The sequence below is a fragment of the Macadamia integrifolia genome, chromosome 9 (assembly GCF_013358625.1).
Source record: "Macadamia integrifolia cultivar HAES 741 chromosome 9, SCU_Mint_v3, whole genome shotgun sequence".
NCBI classification, from domain to species: Eukaryota; Viridiplantae; Streptophyta; class Magnoliopsida; order Proteales; family Proteaceae; genus Macadamia; species Macadamia integrifolia.
The window spans coordinates 33,636,283-33,659,426 of NC_056565.1; the positions used below are offsets into that span (position 1 = coordinate 33,636,283).

Below are 23,144 nucleotides of genomic sequence, written 5' to 3' on the forward strand. Positions count from 1 at the left end.
AGGGCACTACCATAAAGATAAAACATACATCCACACTTGACAGTATTTAGAGAGCAGACCTCGATCATTCTAAGAGTCCGAGTACAATAACTACTACAATCTCAAAATAGACCTTAAAATAGAACTTACTGTCCATCTGGAAGTTCATACGGTGTTGTTGGGACATTAGCATATGCACTTTCTGTAAAGAACAGACTTACAAAATTAAAATTCATACTTCATAATGGAGTAGACAAGGGATATCCTCAGTACACAGTAGAGAAATGAGGCATAAATATTTATCAGAGAAACAAAATTTATTCGAACAACACAGTAACAGAGGTCAGGCGTGTTTTGATCTCATTAACAAAAGTACCCTTTGGTATACCAACACATAGCCAATGGAATGTCTATGTATAAAAAACTCTGCTGAATTCTGCCATTGGGATGGCACAAAAACTCATTTAAGTGCACATCAATTCCAAACACTGTTTGGATGACTTTTTGAATAGCTGGATTTTACAGTTGAGTATGTACAGTAAACAATATGATCATTACACATTCGTAACATAAATGTACAGTAAACAATATGATCATTACACATTTGTAACGTAACAAGGGACACAAAAACTAAGAATTGACAACCCATAATTCCCCTCACCAAAATCAGAACACAACCACTGTGCAGGAGCACTTCCTTGGACCAACACAAACCCATTTGGAAGCCCAGACCGAGATGAACCAGGTCCAACTATGGTTTTGGCTCAGTAGGATATTTAGGGGTTTATTTATTTATTTGGGTTATCTGGTAATCTTTTGTTTGATAGTGTTTTATTTTGGGTTAGCTACATAAGAGATTATATTGAGTTACTAATTTCCTTTTTTGAGCTATTTTTTCAGTTTCCTAGTTGAGTAGGTTTCTATTTTGAGTTGGATTTCTACACATTTATACCCATGTAACATGTCGTTTCGAATAGAGAACGAACAATGAAATTGACTTTTTGTTATAGTGTGCCTGTGTTGCCCGTTAGCAGAGCCGATTGGTGCTACTGGTTAGTACCCCCTCCCCTGCGAAATTTCTCCTTCCCAATAAGCTTTAGCTTTTCCGCTCTTCCTCCTTATTCTTCTTTCCTTTCTGTTCTCCCTGCTTTCCTTTTAATACTTTGACAGTTCTTGTTGTAAGGTTGAAGAAGACAACTCACTGACGATTTATTATGTCACCATATCCCTCACTTTCCCAGAGTATGCCTCCCCTTCGTCTTAATCTTGTGCCTATAAAAGGCCTAGTCTACCCTTTCTCTTTAAACAGTAATTCCTTTTGTGTCCCAGCTCATAGTTATCTACCAAGCAACCCTCTCAAGTTCTTCTTATTTACAAATCTGTCATTCCCCGTTGAAAGCATGGAATCTTGATGATTGGGTGGGCCCATAAGTGATCCGAATCAGGGTTCCCAAACCCCATATTACATCAACTATATAACGAGAGCATGTTGATCATTGTAAAAATGACTATGACTAACGCCACATGTCAAGTTGTTAACACCAAGAATGGGGAGAATGCTTGAGTGATCTGACTGATCACACAAGCCCTTTATTTATAATATGCAAAATAGAGTCATAACAGGACTACAAGTCAAAACACAACCCAAATTACAAGTATACCCCCACATCCAGCAACCTTACTCTAAATAGGGTCAGTGGAGGGGGGTAAGTCCAATGTGCCCCTGCGACACACTTAACCCCTATTCTAACATTCACCCTCAAGTTGGCGCATATATATCACACATGCCCAACTTGACTAAACAAGAATGAAACATCTTCCCAACAAAACTCTTAGTGAATACATCAGCTAACAGATCTTCAGACTTAAAAAAGGGAACACAAATCAAACCAGCATCCAACTTCTCTTTGAAGAAGTATCTGTCAATCTCCACATGTTTGGTATGGTCATGTTGTACTAGATTATAGGCACTATTGATAGCAGCCTTGTAATCATAGTAGAGAATCATAGGAAGACGAATAGGCACACCAATATCATCGAAGAGCATTTGTAACCACAACATCTCACAAATCCCTTGTGCCATAGCACAAAACTCTGCTTCAGCATAAGATCTAGCAACCACATTCTGCTTCTTGTTGCGCCATGTGACAAAATTCCCACCCACAAAGGTACAATAACCTGAGATTGACTTTCTTTCAGGAGATCCAGCCCAATCAACATCTATATAATTTTCAACTCTGAGATGATTATAAAGAGATAAAAGAATCCCTTTTCCTGGAACAGACTTCAAGTACCTCAAGATACATAGGACTGCTTCTATATGAGAGGAATAGGGACAATGCATAAACTGACTCACCAAACTAACAGCCACAACAATATCAGGCTGAGTATGGGAAGATATATCAACTTGCCTACCAACCGTTGGTAACGCCCTTTATCAACAGATTCACACTGTTTTTCCTTGAGCTGTATACTAGCTTCCATAGGTGTATCAGAAGGACGATAGCCCGATAAACCAGTCTCTGACAATAGATCAAGGATGTACTTCCTCTGGGATAAAAATATGCCTTTAAAATCAAGTAACTTCAATCCCAAGAAAGTACCTTAGCTTCCCAAAATCCTTTATTTCAAACTCCCAACCAAGAAAGTCCTTGAGGCGACCAATTAATTTCAGCACTATCATTCCCTGTCACCATAATGACATCCACATAGACAATGAGAATAGTAATTTTATTACTAGACCTCTTTATGAACAATGTGTGGTCAACATTCCTTTGCTTATACCCCACAGATGTCATTGCCTCGCTCAGAGCAAGGTTTGTAAGTTGAAGCATGCTCTCTATGGTTTGAACACAAGAATCATTCCCTATTTGTCCATAAGTTTTTTTGGCAGTTGCCCAGATCTGAGAAGTAGTTTCTAATAACAAGAATCCTCTAGAGATAGATCAATGTATAAAGTTGATCAGAAAAACCATTACCAGAGACAATGGTGATCCATTTGTCCTGAGGAGTACCCTCCTTAGAGGGTTTCTTTGTTTTTCCTGTGATATGTTCAGTGAGACCTCTACCAGTAATCGTAAGATAAGTGGTTCTGGACTAGATGAGATAATTAGTTCCATCCAATTCCACAGAGCAAGCACCAAAAGGAATGTATTCATTGCAACCCTGCCCATAAAGTCTGAGTTTGCAGTAGATACAATAATTACTCCAGACATGATGATTATAGGGAGAAGTCAACAAAAATATGGGAATACCAGATTTTCAAAAATAGTATTCAGAAAAGGGCAATACTTGGATCGGACGGCTCAATAAGGGTGGTGAAGAACTCCAAGTTATATCTGATTCTGAAGAAGAACTTGAGAGATGGTCCAATTAGGGTTTTAGGAGAAAACCCTAAAATTCTTCAAAGAAGAGGATCACACACACACACACACACACACACACACACACACACACACACGCACAGCCTTGACAGACTAGGCCACAGGGCTGGTCGAACTCCTTTGTAGGGGTGAGGGAGCTATCATCCAAATCTCAATCGATTCTGATGGAGGGAACCCAAAAATCGATGGAGACAGGGTTTTGGAAAGAGAAAAACCCTAGTTTCTTGAAATCGCACATGAAGGGGGGGCTTCAATCTTGCAGGAATGATGGGTCCTTTCCAGGTTGTTGTACTTGATCTTCAATAGGTGGAAATTTATTCATAGAAGCAAGAAGAACCAAATTCAAAAGAAGAAGAAGACTAAAAAAATTGCAGAAAGGTAAGAACCCTAATTTTTCAAGGTTTTTTTAGTTCAAACCATTGAGGTGATGTGTAAGATAGCAACTAGATTCATATGAATCACCTCATTAGTGTTGTCCTATAGGTAGTTAGGAAGGCAAAAGTGGGAGAAGATGGAGGCTCGTGAAGAAAATGGAAGATGAGAGAGGAAGGGCTCGCGATTTTGGAAGAAGAGAAGAGTGGCTGAAAAAAAACCAAGATCAGAAAATTAGCTCTGATACCATGTTAACAGCAAGAATGGGGTGAACGCTTGAGTGATCTAACTGATCACACAAGTCCTTTATTTAAAATATGCAAAACAGAATCATAACAAGAGTACAAGTCAAAACATAACCCAAATTACAAGTATAACCCCCATCCAGCCGCCCCACTCTAAATAGGCGTCCCAATGTCCCCTTGTTGCTCACTTAACCCCTATTCTAATACAAGTAAAATGAGCATTCATTGCACCATAAATAAGACAGCATATCGTACCATATCGACCAGGTATCGATATCAGTCACGGCCGAACTGCTGATGTGATATTGTTTCCTAAAACTATGGCCATTATTACCCATGCTGGTCCCACCTATGTGGGGTCCTGGGAGGGGTGCTTTTGGAGTCAATCCTAACTTTTGGCATTTTTGCACATAAGCGGCAGCACAAACCTTTTACCATTTTGAAAAGAATCGCACACCTCACAATAAGTTAGGCATATAAACGCATTTTTATGACCAATATAAAACTGATTGCACCATCAATAAGCAAGGGACATTTTGTTCATTTCAAAGACTAATTAGAAATTAACGATGTATTAACATGTTTTAACCATGTCTGAGTTACAAATACAACTCCATCCACTAGACATTCAAATTTCCAAAAATGATTAATTTGAGTGTCCACAGGTACTGCAATATGATGTAGATCAAAGCATGGGGAAGAAGAGGGCTAGATTGAAGAACATAAATTATTGTTCATGAGTGACTGCTGAGCCCAAACCTCATGAACACTACCTGCAAACACTGTTCATGTGAACAGTGCTGTGAACCCCATATGAACCGTTGGAGAGCAAGGACATCAGCTTCTAGAAGACTTCAGAATCTCCATCAATTTCAGAAAAAGATAGCATTATTTGTTTCCCCTTTTTATGTTGGGTTTTTATTTCCTTTTCCATGTCTTTCTTATTGACTAAGTTTCTGATTTTCAATTTTAGGAAAGTTTAGTTGTTTGAAGTTTCCCTTTCGATTTTCTTCCCGTCCAAGGAAGAAAACTTTCCTTCTTATTATAGTTTCTATTTTGTGAAGCTAGCCCACAGCCATATAAAGGCCCCATTGATGTAATAGCCAGAGAGATCTATGAATAAAGTTATTTTGTGAGCTATGCTTACTGTCTTGACCTGAGAGAGTTTTGCTCATCAACTGTGAGAGTTGAGAATGAGAAGCTCAGGCTGAGATAGCCATCCCTATCTCCCATTCTTCCCCCCCCCCCCCCGGGGGATTCCCTATCATTATTCCTTCTTTCTTTTCTATTTCATTGCAGTAACAGTGAGAGTCAATAACAGAAACATCGCAGAGATCAAACACACCCCTGCTGTCCAGATTGAGTCCTATTTCTGAGAAGGAATTGCGAAGGCCATATCTGCCAGATCTAAACTCTGATTGCTGCAGGAATTTAGGTTTATAGTGAGGACCCTAGGAGCGAGGTTCGACCAGGATTCAAAGGCCAACCAAGGCCTGTAGTTTCTGTTCCTGCAGACTGTCAAGAATGTTTCCTTTTGCATTCCGTGGGCATAATTCCCTAGCCAGCCGTCCACTGAGGCTCAGCTTTTGAAGGATATTAGACATCATATGAAAAACCTTAGATCCAAATTTGAAGATCATTGGAGGATGCAATCTCAAGACATCGAAATTGCGAAAAGTTACCTTCTTCATACAATCACCAGATCTCTCAATTCGTCCAGCCAAATTTAATCGAATTTTGAGGTTTGTTTGTCTACTTAGATTCTACAATCGGTCCAAATTTCAAAGCCAATGGAGCCCTATTGGGTGAGACACGAATTTCCCAAGTTTCGACCTAAAACTGAATCTATTTTCAGATCTGTTCTTACTGTTGAATCTGATCTACTCTAAGCCTTGTTGGTGTTTATGATGGATCCTACTGGGAATGATCACCTTGGTAAATAGTCTGACATCAGAATATCCATGATTTCAGGGAACCCAAAAGCGTGATATTGGACCTAGGCTTGACATCGCAATTGCTATCCCCAAATATTTACATCCCAAATGCAGCATAAAAGAAATCATATTGGCTAAACCGATAAAATTCAGAATTCATAATGTGAAAGCTACAAAGAGATGTTTACGTCAGATTTAAGAAGATGAGTATTACTCTGAAGTAACCATTGCAGTTGTGAAGGGGAGGTTCATGAATATGCTTAGTTAAAAAGATGGACAAATTTTATGTACCGAAAACAAGACCTTAGCAGCAATCACAAGGGAGAAGGGTTATTTTTTTTCTCTTATATGGGAGGGTTGGGTAAACAACCATAACATAGTTGTCACGGGCCTCACAATGCCTAGGCAAACCAAGGTGGTCGAGGGGGGAAAAATTTTAGGTGAGACCAGCAAGGCAAGAACAAACAAACATGAGAATAGGGTCATCCTCAACAAATAAGAGATAACAAACCCACAACAATGAGCAGCCCTGATATAGGTGCACAGCCTTGGACCGATCCAAACCCATTTGAGTATCCAGACAGAGATGAACCAGATCCATATTTGAGTCCTTGGTCTAGTAGGATTTAGTAGCTTATTTTATTTAGGAATAATATCTTTACTTTATTTTATTCTGTTTATTTTAGGAAGTAGAGTACATAGGACTTAAGAGTTGGTTTCCATGTTTCCTTATTGAACTAGTTTCCTTATAGGATTTATTTTCCTTGTTAGAGTCTTTTGTTTTCCTATTTATATGATTGTAACCACGTATTGGACAGAGATTGAAGATGTGGAATGAATTGAGTTTTGTGTTTGTGAGCCTGGGGGCTGGTGTGTGATTTCTCTTCCCACCCCCCCTTCCCCCCTCCCCACTCCCACCTCCCACCTCCCACCTCCCACCTCCCACCTCCCACCTCCCACTTTCTTTTTGTGATTCCTCTCTCCCCTGCAACTCAGACCCATTTCAGGGATTCTTCCTTTCTCCGACTGGACCTCCATCAAGGCCCTAGACCCTGACGTCCATCTTCAACAACGAATAAGAGTTCCCTACACAACACCTAGGTCAGATAACAACGAAGTTTTTCCATGACATCCGCCAAACCAATTGCCATGCTGGCTCCCACTGCCACAAACAGTTTTGGCATTCTATTCTTCTTATTTCATGTGCAAATCTCGAAGGTCAGTAGTTTGGCAATCAAAATTCCTAGAGCATTCCTATTAGATTCCTATAAGACAACCTCCTATTAAATAAAACATTCCTTGAGCACTCAAAATTACATCCCACATGAACAGAAGCACATAAGGAAAAAAAAAAGGGGGGGGGGGGGGAGGCCCAAGAGTACCAGAGAATGGAGGAAAAATACATGATCTTCCAGTTAAGCTAAGACATAATTGATTACCAAATGAGGAGCTTTAAATATTCTACAATGAAATAAATATCATACCAATGCACAAGAACGATGCCAAATTTTACTAATGCATTCTTTTGGACTCAGTTGAGTAGTATATACTAGGTATGTCACAAGGAAACAACCAAAAAAAGGGGGGGAGAATCATTAATGGATAGATATTCTGGGCAAGAAATGGAAAAAAAATGAGACACAAGAAGGCAGCAGTAAAAGAAGTTCATGATTTCAAGAGGAGAAGGTAATAATATGTAGGTTATAAGAAACACAAACCATCATATGGAGTATCTGGAGCCCGGCATACACATTCCTTGATATCACTAGCGATTGCCCTCTGTAACAAGAGGAGAGTTAGAGGCAGTAACAGCAAGGTATCACAGCACATGAAGGAATATTCGGTTCAAGAGATCAAATACCTGACAGTAGAGCTTGTAACTTTCTGTTGTATTTGGAAAATCAAGATCTACTGTCTTTAAAATTCAGGGAAAGAGAGAGCAAACAGTCAAAAGAGGTGAAAAATGAGCATTATAATATGAAAAAACAGCATACATGAATATAAGAGCAGTATCAAAGAGAATAAAGCTATGTTTGGTAACCAAGAAAAGAAAATAATTCAAAAAATTTTGAATTTTAAGAGAAAGATAGACACATAAGAAATCATTGTGTAATCATTCGTTTTTTGTCTTATTATGTCTTTTGTACTATTTTCTTTTCTTGGTTACCAAACATAGCCTAAAAGAAGAAAAGGAATTAAGAAGCACTCACTCATGTCAAAACACACACTGGCATCTTATAAAATATAAATAAATATGTAAAATACGAATAGGTTGTAGGTGCAATAACAATAATTAAAGAGGAAACATGATCAAGGAGGCATTGACAATGAAAAATATCCAGTAGTCACCAGTGGAGGGAATTTCTCCACCCATATTAGACCCCATTTATTGCACGACCAAAATTAAGGAAGATTTCAACCCATTTCATCATATATGTGTACATATCGGTGTGTATGGATAGTTGCAGGGAAGTCATCATTTCTCACACTGCATCTTGCTTCTAACCTTTGACCATTTATTTTGTGCAAGGATTAAAGTATCAGTATCAATCGCCGTATCGGTCGGCCAAAATTAAGATACGTATTGGAGGGTATTGTATCGTATCGGAGATACACTAAGATACGCTAAAGATACACACATAAATGGATAGGAAACATTTTTTTAAACACTTTTGGATAAAGAATTTGTTAAAAAAAGCAATTGATAACATGTATTATGCATAAACACTAAATTGAGGGTATCGTACTAAGAATTCAAGGTCTATAGTTGTCCCATAAATGTAAAATCCTTGTTCCCAACCTTGATTTCCACTTTAGTTAGAGAGAAATATGGCTGACGGCAACTTTGGAACAAAAACCCTTCAAAAAATCGTTTTTTTCTGAAAAATTACCCATATTGGCCATTATATGACCGTAGCGCCGATACGTATCGATACTCACCGATACGTACCAATATATATATAGATACTCACCGATACGTGCTAAGATATACCGATACGTACCGATCGATACATACCGATACTCACCGATACGTACCAATATATACCGAAACGTACATTTTACCTCAATTTTATATTTTTCATAGAGTCGTATCGAGGCATGTCGTATCGTATCGATGTGTATTAGTAGTGTATTGATGCATATCGGTATGTATTGTAGGATATATATCGATACGAAATGATTTAAAAAATTCAATGTATCATATCGGTGTGTATCGTATCGGCCGACTAAATTTAAGATACGTATCGGAGGGTATCGTATCGGTATCGGAGATACTTAAAACCATGATTTTGTGGCAAAAATGTTTTTCTTCTGATAGATGAGAGAGAGAGAGAGGCAAGGGTAAAAAAGGTGGTACTGTACACCAACAAAGCCTTGAGAGACCCCTAGGAAACCACAAAGGAATTACACAATAGGGAAAGAGCCAACAGACAAAATGTTTCTATCCACCCCCTACATAGCAAGCTCATCTGCAATAACACTCACCAACTGCGATCTCTACGAAAAGAAAAAGTTCGCTCGCACAAATAAAGATTTGGTTACCCTAGTAAAATGTAGATATCCCAATAGTCCACCATACACAGTTTACAACAATCCAATCACGGCATTGGAGTCCCAACCAATGACAGAACTTATTCAGACATTGGATAAAGCAAGTCCAGGCCCTGGATGGATGCCTTGAGATCTGCAGTGATAGAATCAGAAAGGCCAACGGGACCAGTAAACAGAGAGTAATAGAAAAATAGTTTGTGATCAAACGTTTTGATCAACATAGATTGTATGAGATTTATAATGTAGTTCAGCTGCTTACATTTTTTCTTGCTTCTATCGGAAAACAGAAAACATTACCAAAAAATATAGAAAATAGAGAAATTAAAAATAAGAAAAACATGAGTACAAGAGACAAAGCTCACATGCAATCTACCATTGATGCCCCCTGAAAATATGTCTAGTTTTCATAAGTCCCATTTCAGGGTAATAAGATAAAGGACTTTAGATAAAGTTGCTTTTTCCCTCAAGAGGAAGAAAACTCCACCTATAATTTCAGTCGAAGAGCCTCAGATGCATAAGGGCATCAAAGAATCAAGTAACACAAAACCTGGATCAGATTTGAGCTCCCAAAACAATTCCCTACAACTTTTATTCTTAAAACTCGTGCTGAACAAAGATTGGCATCCACTATGAAACCATCACTCAAAATACATTACCCTGGAAGAAGTACGGAAAGAATACGACGAAGTCATTTATTTTTTGAGCATGTTGTAACATCAAGGAAAGCATGCATAAATAACACCATACCTACCATAATAATCAGGCTACTCATCACCAGGTATACCGGAAGTCCGGAATAAATACTGTATTTCTTAACAATGCTGACATCAAAGTTTGACAGAAGAAGCAACAGAAAGGAAGATATTCCCAACAATTAAAAAGTATATTACCTGAAATTCACCAGGCCTAATTTCTTTTCTTTTAAAAGAATATCTAGGCTTCATCTGCAAAACCACCCCCAGAAAAAAATAAATTTATAGCAGTAACATAAATACTTCGAAACTTCAAATTATCTTTCCATGAAAATTCAATTTAGGAGTAACTTACCATGATGCCTTTGCTTTCTAAGCTTTTCATCATACACTCAGTAAGGAATTCCCCCCCAATAGGAGATGTTAACAAAGCCTAGTATCACCCAATCAACCATGTTTAAGGCAGAGATGTGGATTGAAAAATAAAATATTAAAAAAAAATAATAATAATACATAACATATGCTGAGAAATGTTTTGGAAGACTTTTGCCACAAAAGATGGGAATGTAAGTCATAAAGCATTGTCTGTCTACGAAACTGAAGCTCGAAAATAGCATTGTGAGAAGTGTTGGTTTTCAATTGGAACTACTTTTTCTTTGGGTTGTTTCGATCTTATCATGCAAGTAGCATGTGTTTATGTAAGATTTAGATGTTTATACAGAGTTTCAGAATAATTCAGATCACTAATATACGATCAGGGATCGACACCTTGGAAGTTCATTCAACTGGAAGGATAAGCATGTGAAAAGGGATAAGAAGAAAGGATCACCTGTCAACCTCCAATCCAACAAAAATTTTAACATAAGAATAGATGATGGAGCACAGTCATACAGGTTGACAAGGTGGATCGTCCATTCAATAATAACATAACATTCTGGAACTGTTATGCCACGTAAATAATATTTCATAAAAACAACATAGAAAAGTAAAAAAAGGTGAATTATGCATGGTAAAAGTACTCAGGTGAACAAAAAGCAAAGCAATAAGAATAATTAAATTCTTGTCCAAAAATATGCATCCATTAAAGAATGTATAATAAGAGGATGACCTCTTCAACCTCTACAATCCTGTAAGCCTAGCAACTGAGAAAGGACGATGTAGGCACCCATGCTAGCCTACACAATAGAAGGAGTTAGAAAGCCAGCTAGCCCGGCCAGCCTTTGGGCTGATCGAGCAAGCCTTGCGGGCCCCCAATTTTGGTCCTATGCTGGTCCACCTTTGCAGCTATCAAACCAGCATAGCAGCCCCATATTATGCCTATGATTTGATCATATTATGGTCTTCTAGAAGATCCTCCAAGATGACATCGAACCAGCATAGCATCTGCTGTCCAGAAGCTTCCAAAGAGTGTCCTGCGATCTCCACACAGCTGGGTTGTCTTTTGTGTGTTTTACCAGTCAAACTACAAGTTGGCTAAGTCAAGTTAGTCTTCTAAAAGTCCCTAGTATTGTCTCTTATGTTGCTTAGAGTACAAGTCATAGTTAATTGCCAAAAGCCACCAGTTTCCAGTTTATGTTAGTTTCCTATTTGGTTATTTCTAATTTGTAAGGTTGTGCCTCGTCTATTTAAGAGAGATCATTGTAACACTTTTACAATTAATGAAAGCCTGATAATTTTTGCAGCCATCGTCGGTCCAATTCCTGAGATAGCTGTGGGTGAAAGCCCCATGATGTAGATGCACAATTTGGACTAGGCTATCGCAGAAGGAAAGCCCAGTCCAAGAAGCCTCAATCGACCCCCACTTAAATGTGGGTTTTAGTTGTTATTAATAAGGGCCCATTGGGCCCATTGATTAGACACTTATGTTATTACGTTATTAGTTAATTAATAAGGCCCATTGGGTGCATCGATTATAACATGCCCATTAGTGGCTATTAATTAATGACTAGTTAGTTACCTACTTACCTACTCCAATTGGGGTTCTAATCTAGTCCTATTTGGAGTCCAACTCCTATTATATAATGGCTGCTTATAGCTAGTTCTGCCCTTTATATATAGAGGAGCTAATGTGCTCTCAATTGTCAGATTTGAATAAAGAAAATTGCAGTCAATTGCTTAGAACAGCCGGGAGAGCAGTGGGTGAGAAGCCCGGGCTGAGATAGCCACTCCTCCCCCACTTTCCGCTTGTCTTCCTTCTTATTTTCTGCATTCAATTTCCTATTTCTGTTCACTGTTTTCTGCAACTATCAATATCAACTCCAGAGAAATAAGACCTGTTTATACTTGGACTGCTAAGATCGACCATCAAGAAGTCCCCATTCTTGAAACCAATCGATCTCCCCTACTGCCCACACCTGAGCTTGGATCTGCAAGACCATTTGAGGGTCTGTTCTACCCTCCAAGCGGACCTCTCGATCCCCTTTAGAAGGCCATCTGAAGCTGCCAGCTGCTGGTCCTGCGATTCTTGGGTTTCTTCTCTCTCTTAGGTCTGAAATCAAGAACTGGAGTATCTTACAAACCAGCCGTCAGAAATCTTTGATATTTGGGGGTTTTTGTACCCTTACCGGGACCTACCATCAACCAGAAGGGCAGCTCATTCTGAGCTCCCCAGCCCCAGCCGCAGGTCTCTCTCTCTCTATACCCCTGAGCAGGTCATTCTCTCTCCTCTTGTTTGGGTTGTTTTGCTTTGCACTTGTGGGGATTATTTCTGGTTTCATTCCTTTTGTTCTCTTTATTCTATTTTTTATTGTTTCAAGTCAGTTTGAGTCTCGTTTGGGGTGTAATCTGTTGGGGGTAGTTTTACTTGTAACCTACTTCTACATTACCCCAGGCTAAGATAGCCATTATCTCACCCACATCTATCCAACTCCATCCTTCTCTTCTTCGTCTTCTTTATTTCTTCTTTGTTTGCGGCTGTGAGAGTGTTATCTGAGGGTTTTTTGAAGTCTACTTGAAGCACATCCACAAGCCTTGCTTGAAGACCTGCTGTAGAACAAGAGATTAATCCACTCTTGTCAGGGTTTTTGAAGCTGATCAACCAGGACCAGATCTCTTCAACCCCAAGCCAAAATTGAAAACCCTTTCAGTGTTTTGTTCCTTGGGCTAGGAGGCACCTTCGACCAGCACAGCAGGACCTTTGGAGGTCCCCTGTGGAAGCCGCAGGGTTTTTCTATGATATTGCTGCACTGCTGTAGCCTTGTTTGAGAGCCACTTTGGGGGTTATTAAGGTCTATCCAAGACCCACTATTGCACAGGTGTCGAGTTCCTAAACCACTCTAATTTGTGACTTTCTATTTCAGCCCTATTCTAGACCTTGTGTTTCCCCCCTTTGGTTCTCTGCTCTGTGATCAGATCTGAATTGGTGGTGGAGTTTCTATTATCATTGGGGTTGTTTACCTAGTGTGAACCAACCTTACATCAAAGGAGCTCTTATTATTACATGCTACAAGGAAATTGTATAGACAGCAATATGTATCCAACATTAATAAGAACCTTAACAACTCGCACATTGATCTCCTTAATGGTTTGATATATAGCAAGTAGCAGACCAAACTGGACTTAAGAACCAAGGAGTGGAAAACAAACAGCAAACTACTCAAGTAACGAATTTGGCTAAGATTAGAAGGATAAGAAAAGCTGCAGTTTCATTCCAAATTCTCAAACGGTGAAAATTAGGATTATAAAGTGGAATTAGGGTTATGAAATGGTGGTTTTGACCAACATAAGAGGAACAGGATATGAGGTTTGCATAGGTCAACCGGCCCATAATGGATTGTGTCATGTACAGTGTATTAAGTCTTGATACGTATTGGACTTCAAGGTTACCAATAAGAAAATTAACAATACAAAATAAAAAAAAAAGTAAAAATAAAAAGGTTTCTGCAGACTGCACCAAGAGTTCCATGGTACAAATTTTGCTATTTTTTATGCTCAATTTGAGCTTGAGAAATGATTAAACAATTCTGTTGGAGTGATTATAAGTTGAAATCTTGCATCCAATTGCAAGAATTTCAGGTCAACACCGATTTGGCAAAAAACAGGTAAACTTACAAATCTTTTTTTTTTTTTTTTTCAAATACTTTTTTTGACAATTTTTTTTGGGTAGCTGCAGCAGCCACTGCCACAAAAGGAGGAGGAGTGGCAGAGGCAAGAGAGACGAGGACAGAGGGTTGGGTTCATTGAATGGTAAAGGAAAAGTTCTAAAACAATACTTTATTTATTAAGGAGAGTCTTTGATGAACTACACACCCGCACTAAGGATTACTATAATGGAATCATTTTAAGGAGAGTGCTTGATGAACTATAAATCTATCATATAGGAACGGCTTAATGCATAAGACAGTGCCTAGGCCCCCAATGGCATAGATTCGTTACGTGTCAATTTTTTATCGCCCATATATTGGCATCATTCCCTTATATTTTTAGCCATCCATCTGATTTTCCAAATGTAACGGATCTTCAAAGTTTTACACTACCACATGACTCTGATTGAATTCAAAAGGGTATCATGGAGCACACTTGTACACAATTTGGACACAAACTGATCTGCCACGTGGCATATATTCCATCCTGCCACGTAACATCCCGTGGTCAAACCTAATTACAACGTATTTATAATATATTAAGCTTCAAAACAATATTTACAGGAATCCTACGCATACCCATGCATTTCTTAAGCAGTTCCCAATGTATTTTTAGGGTGTCTTATGTTTCTTAGCGTCCCTCCAAGATGTCTCTTAAAACCTCCCTCCCGACACATCAACCAAGATCAATACTTTAAACCTTGGTTATGCAATAGTTGTCAAGGCAGTTTACCAGGGGCCTAGGCGATTGTTGCCTTATGTTTTGGGGCTTATTTATGCAAATATATAATATAAAAAAAAGGTGTACCCAGTGCACGAGGCTCCCGCATGTGCGAGGTCCATATATTATTCATAAATAAGCAAATATCCCTTTTTTGAATCCAATAAAACAGTTTGAAAATCAAATTCCATAAGTATAAAAAGTCAACCCCCTGTCCAAGAACAAAACTAAATTTTTGGTTGTAGGGGCGATATTCAACTTTCAAATGCTTGGGTTTTTCTCAATTCTGAATTTTTCATAAATCTTATCATGATGAAACATAAAAACCAAAAGTCCAGTAAAAAAATATTTTGCTTTGATGTCCATAAAATTAATTTCATTCAGGCGATTTTAACAGCAATTTCGTACTTTAAAATAAGTTTGACCAGAACATAACTTTGTCATTACAATTTAACAACTCAGTTTTAAGTAATCTTAGATTTGTTGGAAAGTTGGTTTTGTGTTATACCCAATACAAAAAGTCTCATGTAAAAATAAAATTATTTGACCAGTCAAACTAATTATAGAACAAGAGCATTTCTCTAAATGTTGATTTTTTATGACTTAATGTTGATTTTTTATGATTTAATGTGGCTTAATGTTGATTTTTTATGACTTGATTTGGCTTAATGATGATTTTTTATGATACAAGGTATATGTAGCATATTAAATAATGTTAGAAAAGAGGGAAAATAAAAAAATAACACTTGTTCGCCTTAAGGCGGCGACTTATTACCTAATCGCTTAGGCAGCTCTCCACAGCCTTGGTTCGCCTTGGCGCCGTGACAACTATGATGCAATACCAGAAAATAAGAAATGTGTAGGAAATAGCACAATTCACTACAATTGAGCATGGTTTGAATGGGGCCGACTAGGGTCTGATTCAGCAGGTTACAAGTGTGGTTACAAGGTTTTTAATTTATAAAGTACGGGAGAAAAGGCCCCAGCCATGCCAAGAAAATAGAGAGTAGAATGATTCAGATTGGATCAGAGACAACGGATATGGTTTGCCACCGAGTAATGAACCCACTAATGGAAAGGAAGAGATCTCCGATCTGACGGTTAGATGTGGAGCCACATCTGATCTCGAATCAAATAGAGAGAGAGAAAACACCATTGGCAACAACCAATATCCCAAAACAAAAATTCAATTCATTCTATTCACCATAAATCATGGGGAGGTTACATATATATAGGCCAAAACAGAAAGAAACAGACTCTACTAATGACTCTTATTTCCTAAATTGACTTATCCTAAAATTAGAAAAAAACAATAAAGCTTTTACTCAATAAAAGAACAAACTTATAGCCCCATCACTTACCAAATCAATAAAACCTTCAAGCACCTAAATCCATATTTACCACTAGGCACCACAATAAGACTGCTATTAATTAAATATTATCCTACGGTATTAGAACTATATTATTACATTACTCCACATAATAAAATTCAGATCTAAGACCCAAAGAACAAGCTATATTAAAGGGTTGGGATCATGTCCTACATCACAGAGGCAGAGAACGATAAAGAAGAGAATGGAGCAATAACCGGATGAGCTACAAATCACCTAGGCTGAGGGTTGCAACTACAAGCACAGCAAAGTAGAGAAACAGCTCAACTTCAATTCATCAAAAGCATTAAATGAATGCATTTCTTTTTCTTTTTTGTCTTCCCTTTTTTTTTTTTTTTTTAATTAATAAAGGCAAAGTAGGGGAATACCTTTTGCAGTACATAGCCATCGTGTACAGGTGCGACAGTAGTAGATCCACCACCACTGAACAGGTAATGCATGCTATAGTTAGATGGTGCCATCTTTGAAATAAATAACAGAACTTAAACCCGCAATGCAGACCCAAATAGAATGATTTTTTTTATGAATAAAATTTATAATGTCCCAAATTGAAAGATATGATGATTGATAATCAACACAGAACAAAATTCCAAGGTTTACTACACAAATACACCTCTAGGGCTGCATATTCAAATAACCACTTAACCAGATTTACCACCAATTAATTGCAACATGTATCCAAAAAAGAAAAATAATTGCAACAAGCCAATGAGTAGTTAGCTATTTACCGCAGACAAGTTTAATTTAGATTCTCCTGACTTGTTGGTTGTGTCTCTTTCCTCTTACTTTCATCTTTCACCACTTACTTTTCATATTGCATTCATCTTTCATTTGTCGTGTTCCATTTTTCATTTCTCATATATTTCTATTTTCATCTTTTTTTTCCATCTCTTCCCCCCAACCCCCCAATTCTCTGTTTTAGAATCAAGTTTTCCTTACTTTTTATGTTTGGATCCATGTAGCCGACCTCATTAAGTTGGTATAAGGCCTAGTTTTTTGTTGTTGTTGTTGTAGCAGTAAAATAACAAAAGGGGAAAGGAAGCACTTCTAGTATTTTCTCAGGAGCATGCCTGTGGCAGATACCGCTTTTATCAGAACAAGTGTTAAAGGGAGGAGTTGTTGCTTGTGTTTAGATGTGATCTCACTTTTGATGGCACAGGACAAATATACAGCAAGGAATGGAATGTTTTGACTTCATTCTGCAATCTATCATCATGACATGCACATAAGGCTGTAACGTAAGAGACATAATGTACTAATTGATGCAGTGGCTGCTCACAACGATAAGATACAGAAAAGTACATAACATGTGGATGCTTACAGGTCACCAAAGAAATGGAAATGAGAGAAGATACATTAAGGAAAATCCAAAACAAGAACTCAACGAATACATCAAACCCACCTATCGACAACCAAAGAGGTAGCACGACCGGATGCAAAAGATGTCAGAACCTACATCAAGAAATAAAATTACCAAAATGATAAGAATAATAAAAGCATGAAACCAAAATAAATTAAAAAAAAAAAAAAAAGGCCGGGCTAAGATGGCTAAAGCATACAGCATTCTTGGCCAAAAACAATGCAGGCACTTTGTATCTTTCAAACATAAGCTCAGCTGTCCTGTTCACAATTTTAGGAATAAAGTTAGATCCAACCCAGTAAGAGAACACTAGGACACAAACCAACTGAGGCTCTCAATTAAGCAAGAAAAAGGATTAAAGTCCAATCAAAATAATAATCCAGTAATATAAATGGGGAAAGCAAGCAATTGAATGATCACAACTTTCTAAGGAATATGAATTAGATAGACATTGTGAACTTGAGGAGATAATTGATCCATGACATGTGATCCTGAATTAATAATAAGGGCTGAAGGAATCAGGTCATGAACTGACCTCCTCCCAATAACTAGTCCTCCACTAAATCATCAAACATTAACCAGGATTGACGCTTTGAAAATCATTTAAATTTTCTGAATAATCAATACCTAGAGAACCCAGATATTTGACATTCGCAATTTCCAATCGAAAACAGGTCAAATGAAAACCTTGTCGAGGTAAGAAATAAGTATTAGGAATTCAACCACAATAATACTCAGTAGATCCTATATCCCATATGGTACACATTTTTCTCCATTCAAATCACGGATGACTTTTAGATGGGACCCAGCGGGGGGGATAAAAAAGAGTAAACCTTGAACATCTACCCTCTCACTTCTAGTTTTCGGTAAGAACCAGCTAAAACAAAGCCAACCTTCAAATCATCTAGAACCCCAATAATAGGACTCGACTCACTATACAGCAAGTAATATTCTTAATCCACAAGTAGGAATGCCGGCTAAGGTGTTACAGTAATATAGGTAATAACGGGAATTGGATTAGACTTAAAATCAGGACATGTGTATTGCTACAGAAACAGTACAATTCCCCAAATAAGATGCTAATCCAGTATGTGGATTAATAGTTACAGCAAGTTAAAGAAATGAGTAACTATGGAAGACTCGGTTCCATGGTGTATGCTATTTGCTGATGATATTGTTCTTGATAGATGAAACCGTGGATGGAATTAATACTAAACTGGAGCTACAGAGATCAAGTTGGAATCAAAAGGTTTTAGGATAAACAGGACGAAGACCAAATATATGATGTGCCCCTTCAGTCAATCTAGTGGAGGGGAGGGGGTGGTGAAACTCGGGGAATAGGAACTACCCCAGAGTGAATATTTTAAATACCTACAATCCATCATTGACAAAGTGGGAGATATAGATGATGATGTTGCCCACAACATTAAAGTTGGGTGGATGAAATGGCAAGGTGTATCGGGAGTGCTATATGACAAAAGAGTGCCTATTAAACTCAAGGAAAAATTTTACAAGATAGTTATTCGACCAGCAATGATGTATGTAGCGGAGTGTTGGGCAATCAAGAAGATTACTTTAAATAAACTGAGTGTAGCAGAGATGAGAATGATGAGAGGGCTGTGCGGGAAGACCAGGAGAGATGGGGTAAGGAATGATTGTATTAGAAATGATTTGGGGGTTCCACCAATCCAATATAAGCTCTGTGAGAGCCGGTTGAGGTGGTATGGCCATGTTCAACGAAGACCTATGGATGCCCTAGTAAGGAAGAGTGACCAGATTTATTTGGAGGGAGCCGAAAAAGGTAGGAATAGGCCTAAGATGATTATTGACAAAGTGGTTTGAAAAGATATGCATAGGGTAGGGCTCGATTCTAGTATGACTTCGGATAGATTTTGGTGGAGGACAAGGACCCAAGTTGCCGACCACTTATAGGGGATGTTCCCATGATGCGTCTTTCTCTACTGCTTTACCTTCTTCTCTTATCTCAATTTTCTTCATTTTAACCTCTCTTTTGGGCTTCTTTATTTTCTAATTTCAATATCGGATCCATGTAGCCAACCCCATTTAGTTGGAATAAGGTTATGGTTGTTGTTGTTGTTGGAATTTAAGAAATAGCACCTAAGGAAATCTCACAAACCATAGGATAGAATACCCTCAAACTTGAATCAGATGTAGGCCTTAGGCAAAGGAGATAACTCGGAAATACTACCATCAACTGATGGCCGAGTTAAGAGATATAAGTCCAACCAGAAAATAGGTGGCAGTTACTAAACATTAAGGATTACAGCCCAAGCCGATAGGACCAATCAATAAAAACACACCCTAGACCTGAAATTAGAAACTAAGAGAGAAATAATCACTCGCACACTAGAAGGAAATCCAGCCAGTGGATGGAGCTGAAGCTGATATTGAATGGACTTATGGACGTCCCAAAGGTGAGACAACACTCTCAAAATATTAACTGATTATGTCAGCCAAAATAGGAGTTGCTAGGTGATGGAGGGCCGGTAAGGGAAGGGAAGAAATTCTTGAGATTCACAGAGTTGCAGGGGAGAGAGAGGAATTGCACAAAGAAAGGGGAGGGGAGGGGAGGGGAGGGGAGGGGAGGAGAATCGCACACATACCCGCAGGCTTCACAAACACTCAACTTAATTCATCTTTTCATTATTTGATTTTGTCCATCGGTTAAACACTTAAACCAATATATAGGGAAAATAAAAGATAAAATTAGAAACCAACTGAAATAGAAGCTAGCCTAAACTAGGAAGCAATTCATAAAAGGACACAAGCTCTAAACCGACTCTAGCTCCTACGTACTCAATTTCCTAAAAAACAGAATAATCCAAAGTAAAGATATCATTCTCCTAAATAAAATAACTACTAAATTCCTACTAGACAAAAACCTCAACTATGGATCCAGTTCATCTCTATCTGGATACCCAAATGGGTATGGATCACATGGGTGTGTATCTGCATCAATTCCCCCCGATGTTGAGAAAAACTCGTCCACGAGTTTTGTAGAAGGGTAACAATAACTGCTCACAAGCGGGGTGAAATGCTTCTTGTCCATAACATGAACAAAATCAAAGATATGAAGTTTTGGGGAAGCATTCAGGTCCAAGAAATCATAGGGGAGAACAAACTCATAATGGGGAGGTGTTGTGCTGAAGTCCATCATTACTTGAGTCACAAGCTTCTCATTTTTCGGTGTCGTTACTGGTTCTACAACTGGACGGTCTTCCTCTTGTGTTGACTCATTCGATTCGTTCCCTGGTTGCATTGTTGGTATCACATTCTTTGAGTCGATCGATCCATGAAGAACAAATTTCTTATGCATGTGGAAAGGTTGGATGGTGCACAAATTTTTGTCACGACCAAGAGGGTCCTGTGGTTCTTCTAACCAACCTTGACCCAATTTAATAATGTACTGAAGGAAATCAAACACTTCACAAAACGCACCGTCAAAATATTGGGAAACAGAGAACTCAACGAATACATCATCCTCTGACTCAATGATGATCTAATTGGGTCTTTGACAACATATTTACCACAGATCACAAGACAAAATTGTTGTGTTGCCTCTTGTCAATCAACAAAGTAGCAAGTTTTCCATTGGACAATCGAATTCTGAATTTGAACACAAAAGATTCAATGGCCATACTTGCAATTGAAAGCATTTTAAGCCCACTATGGCAATAGAACACTTAAGGTAAGGTTTAGTGGCAAAACAGTAATTATATGAAACTGTTAAGGAGGATGGCAGAATGGTAATTAGCTCAGATTTCCAAGTGAGTGACAGTAATGTGATATCAGAAATTTAATTAGAAACACAAGGTTATATAACGGATGAAGGAAGGGGTAAAATTGGAAACAAGGGAAAAAGAAGGATAACTAGGAATAATGGAAGAATAGAGGGTCAATACTGGAAAGTCAAAAGAAAAAACAAAACGAAAAGGAAATTGTGGGGGAAAAGGTGGTGCTTCTAACAGACAGAAGGGCCAAGGGGTCTCCCTCTTAGAGACAGAACAAAAATCAATAGAGGAAGTTATTGACAGAAGTGGTCATCTTCTGGCTATGGCAAGCAGTGGCAGAAATCCAAGGATCTTCGACAACCAATGGAACACTCAACAGAGGAACTGATCTTCAACAAGAAGACCGATGAAAGTGCCAATATGTGATAACGGAGGGAGGCTTCAGGATGGCGGAGGCTTCAATGACCAGTGGTGCAAGTGTCTAACCAGGTACGGGCTCTTTTTTTTTTTTTTTTTTTTCCCTTTTTTAAATTAAGGCCGAGGGTTGAAGAGGGTGGTGGGCTTGGGAGAAAACGCTCCTTTTTTTCCCCTACAAGAACCCTAGCAAGAGGGGGTTTCGATTGAGATTTTGGGAAAATAAAGGGTCGATGGAGGTTGATCTGCAAGGAATCAAAGGAAGGGTTGGTTCTGGTTTGGCTTTTGTTTTCTTTTTTTCTTTTTTTCTGTTGGCAGCACCCTAGGATGAGGGGGGAGGGGTCTCTCGAAGGTCAGTGGTGGGGTTGGGGTTGGGGACAATGGGTAAGAGATTTTTTTTTTTTTTGTTGGAACTCAGTTCTCGGCAAAAAACCAAAACAAAGAACGGGTAGAAAATGGAAGGAAAAGAGTACAACGGAGAGGATCCTTCGGCTCTAATACCAAGTTGATGGAGGGCCAGTAGGGGAAGGGAAGAAATCCCTGAGACGCTCAAAGATGAAGGGGAGAGGGAGGAATCCAGGGGGGAAGGAGGATCGCACACACGTCCACAGGCTTCACAAACACCCAACTCAATTCATCTTTTCATTCTCTGATTTTGTCCATCGGTTACAACCAATATATAGGGTAAATAAAAGCTAAAATTGGAAACCAATTGAAATCAAAGCTAGCCTAAACTATGAAGCAATTCATAAAACGAAACAAGCTCTAAAACGGACTCTAACTCCTGCGTACTCAACTTCCTAAAATAAACTGAATAAACTAAAGTAAAGATATTATTCTCCCAAATAAAATAACTACTAAATTCCTACTAGACCAAAAAACTCAAATATGGATTCGGTTCATCTCTGTCTGGATACCCAAATGGGTATAGATCTATCCATGGGTGCGCATCTGCAGTACTGGGCACTGCAAATAACTTCACAGAATGGTGCTGCAGGTCTAGGACGAATGCCAGAGTCTTTGCTCTTGATACTGACTTGATGAAATAAATACTTCAACTCTTTGAGCAGCAACAAGGGCATTGACATAGCAAATATTGATGCCTCACAGAACAGGGATTATAGAAATGATAAAATAGAAAAAAATTAGGAAGGGAGAAGAAGTGAGGAATAAGGGGGATATGACCAATGCCCTTCACTCACTTATGGTTTGGTCTGTCAACCACAATGGAGTCTCACCACCACTGTTTCTCACAGCAAACTAGGGC

At 38.5% G+C, this 23,144-nt stretch overlaps 1 protein-coding gene across 1 annotated transcript in view; it reads right to left on the bottom strand.

Annotated features, from left to right (window-relative positions):
• Positions 1–23,144, bottom strand: part of LOC122089734 (actin-related protein 4) — a 49,798-nt gene that overhangs the window by 14,714 nt on the left and 11,940 nt on the right. Inside the window, exons 6-13 of the mRNA XM_042659430.1 lie at positions 17,911–17,971; positions 17,754–17,803; positions 16,720–16,774; positions 10,513–10,590; positions 10,356–10,409; positions 7,775–7,828; positions 7,632–7,692; positions 130–181 (exon numbers count right to left, since the gene is read on the bottom strand). Coding sequence (XP_042515364.1) covers positions 130–181; positions 7,632–7,692; positions 7,775–7,828; positions 10,356–10,409; positions 10,513–10,590; positions 16,720–16,774; positions 17,754–17,803; positions 17,911–17,971 — 465 coding nt within the window. The remainder of the gene's footprint in view (positions 1–129; positions 182–7,631; positions 7,693–7,774; positions 7,829–10,355; positions 10,410–10,512; positions 10,591–16,719; positions 16,775–17,753; positions 17,804–17,910; positions 17,972–23,144) is intronic.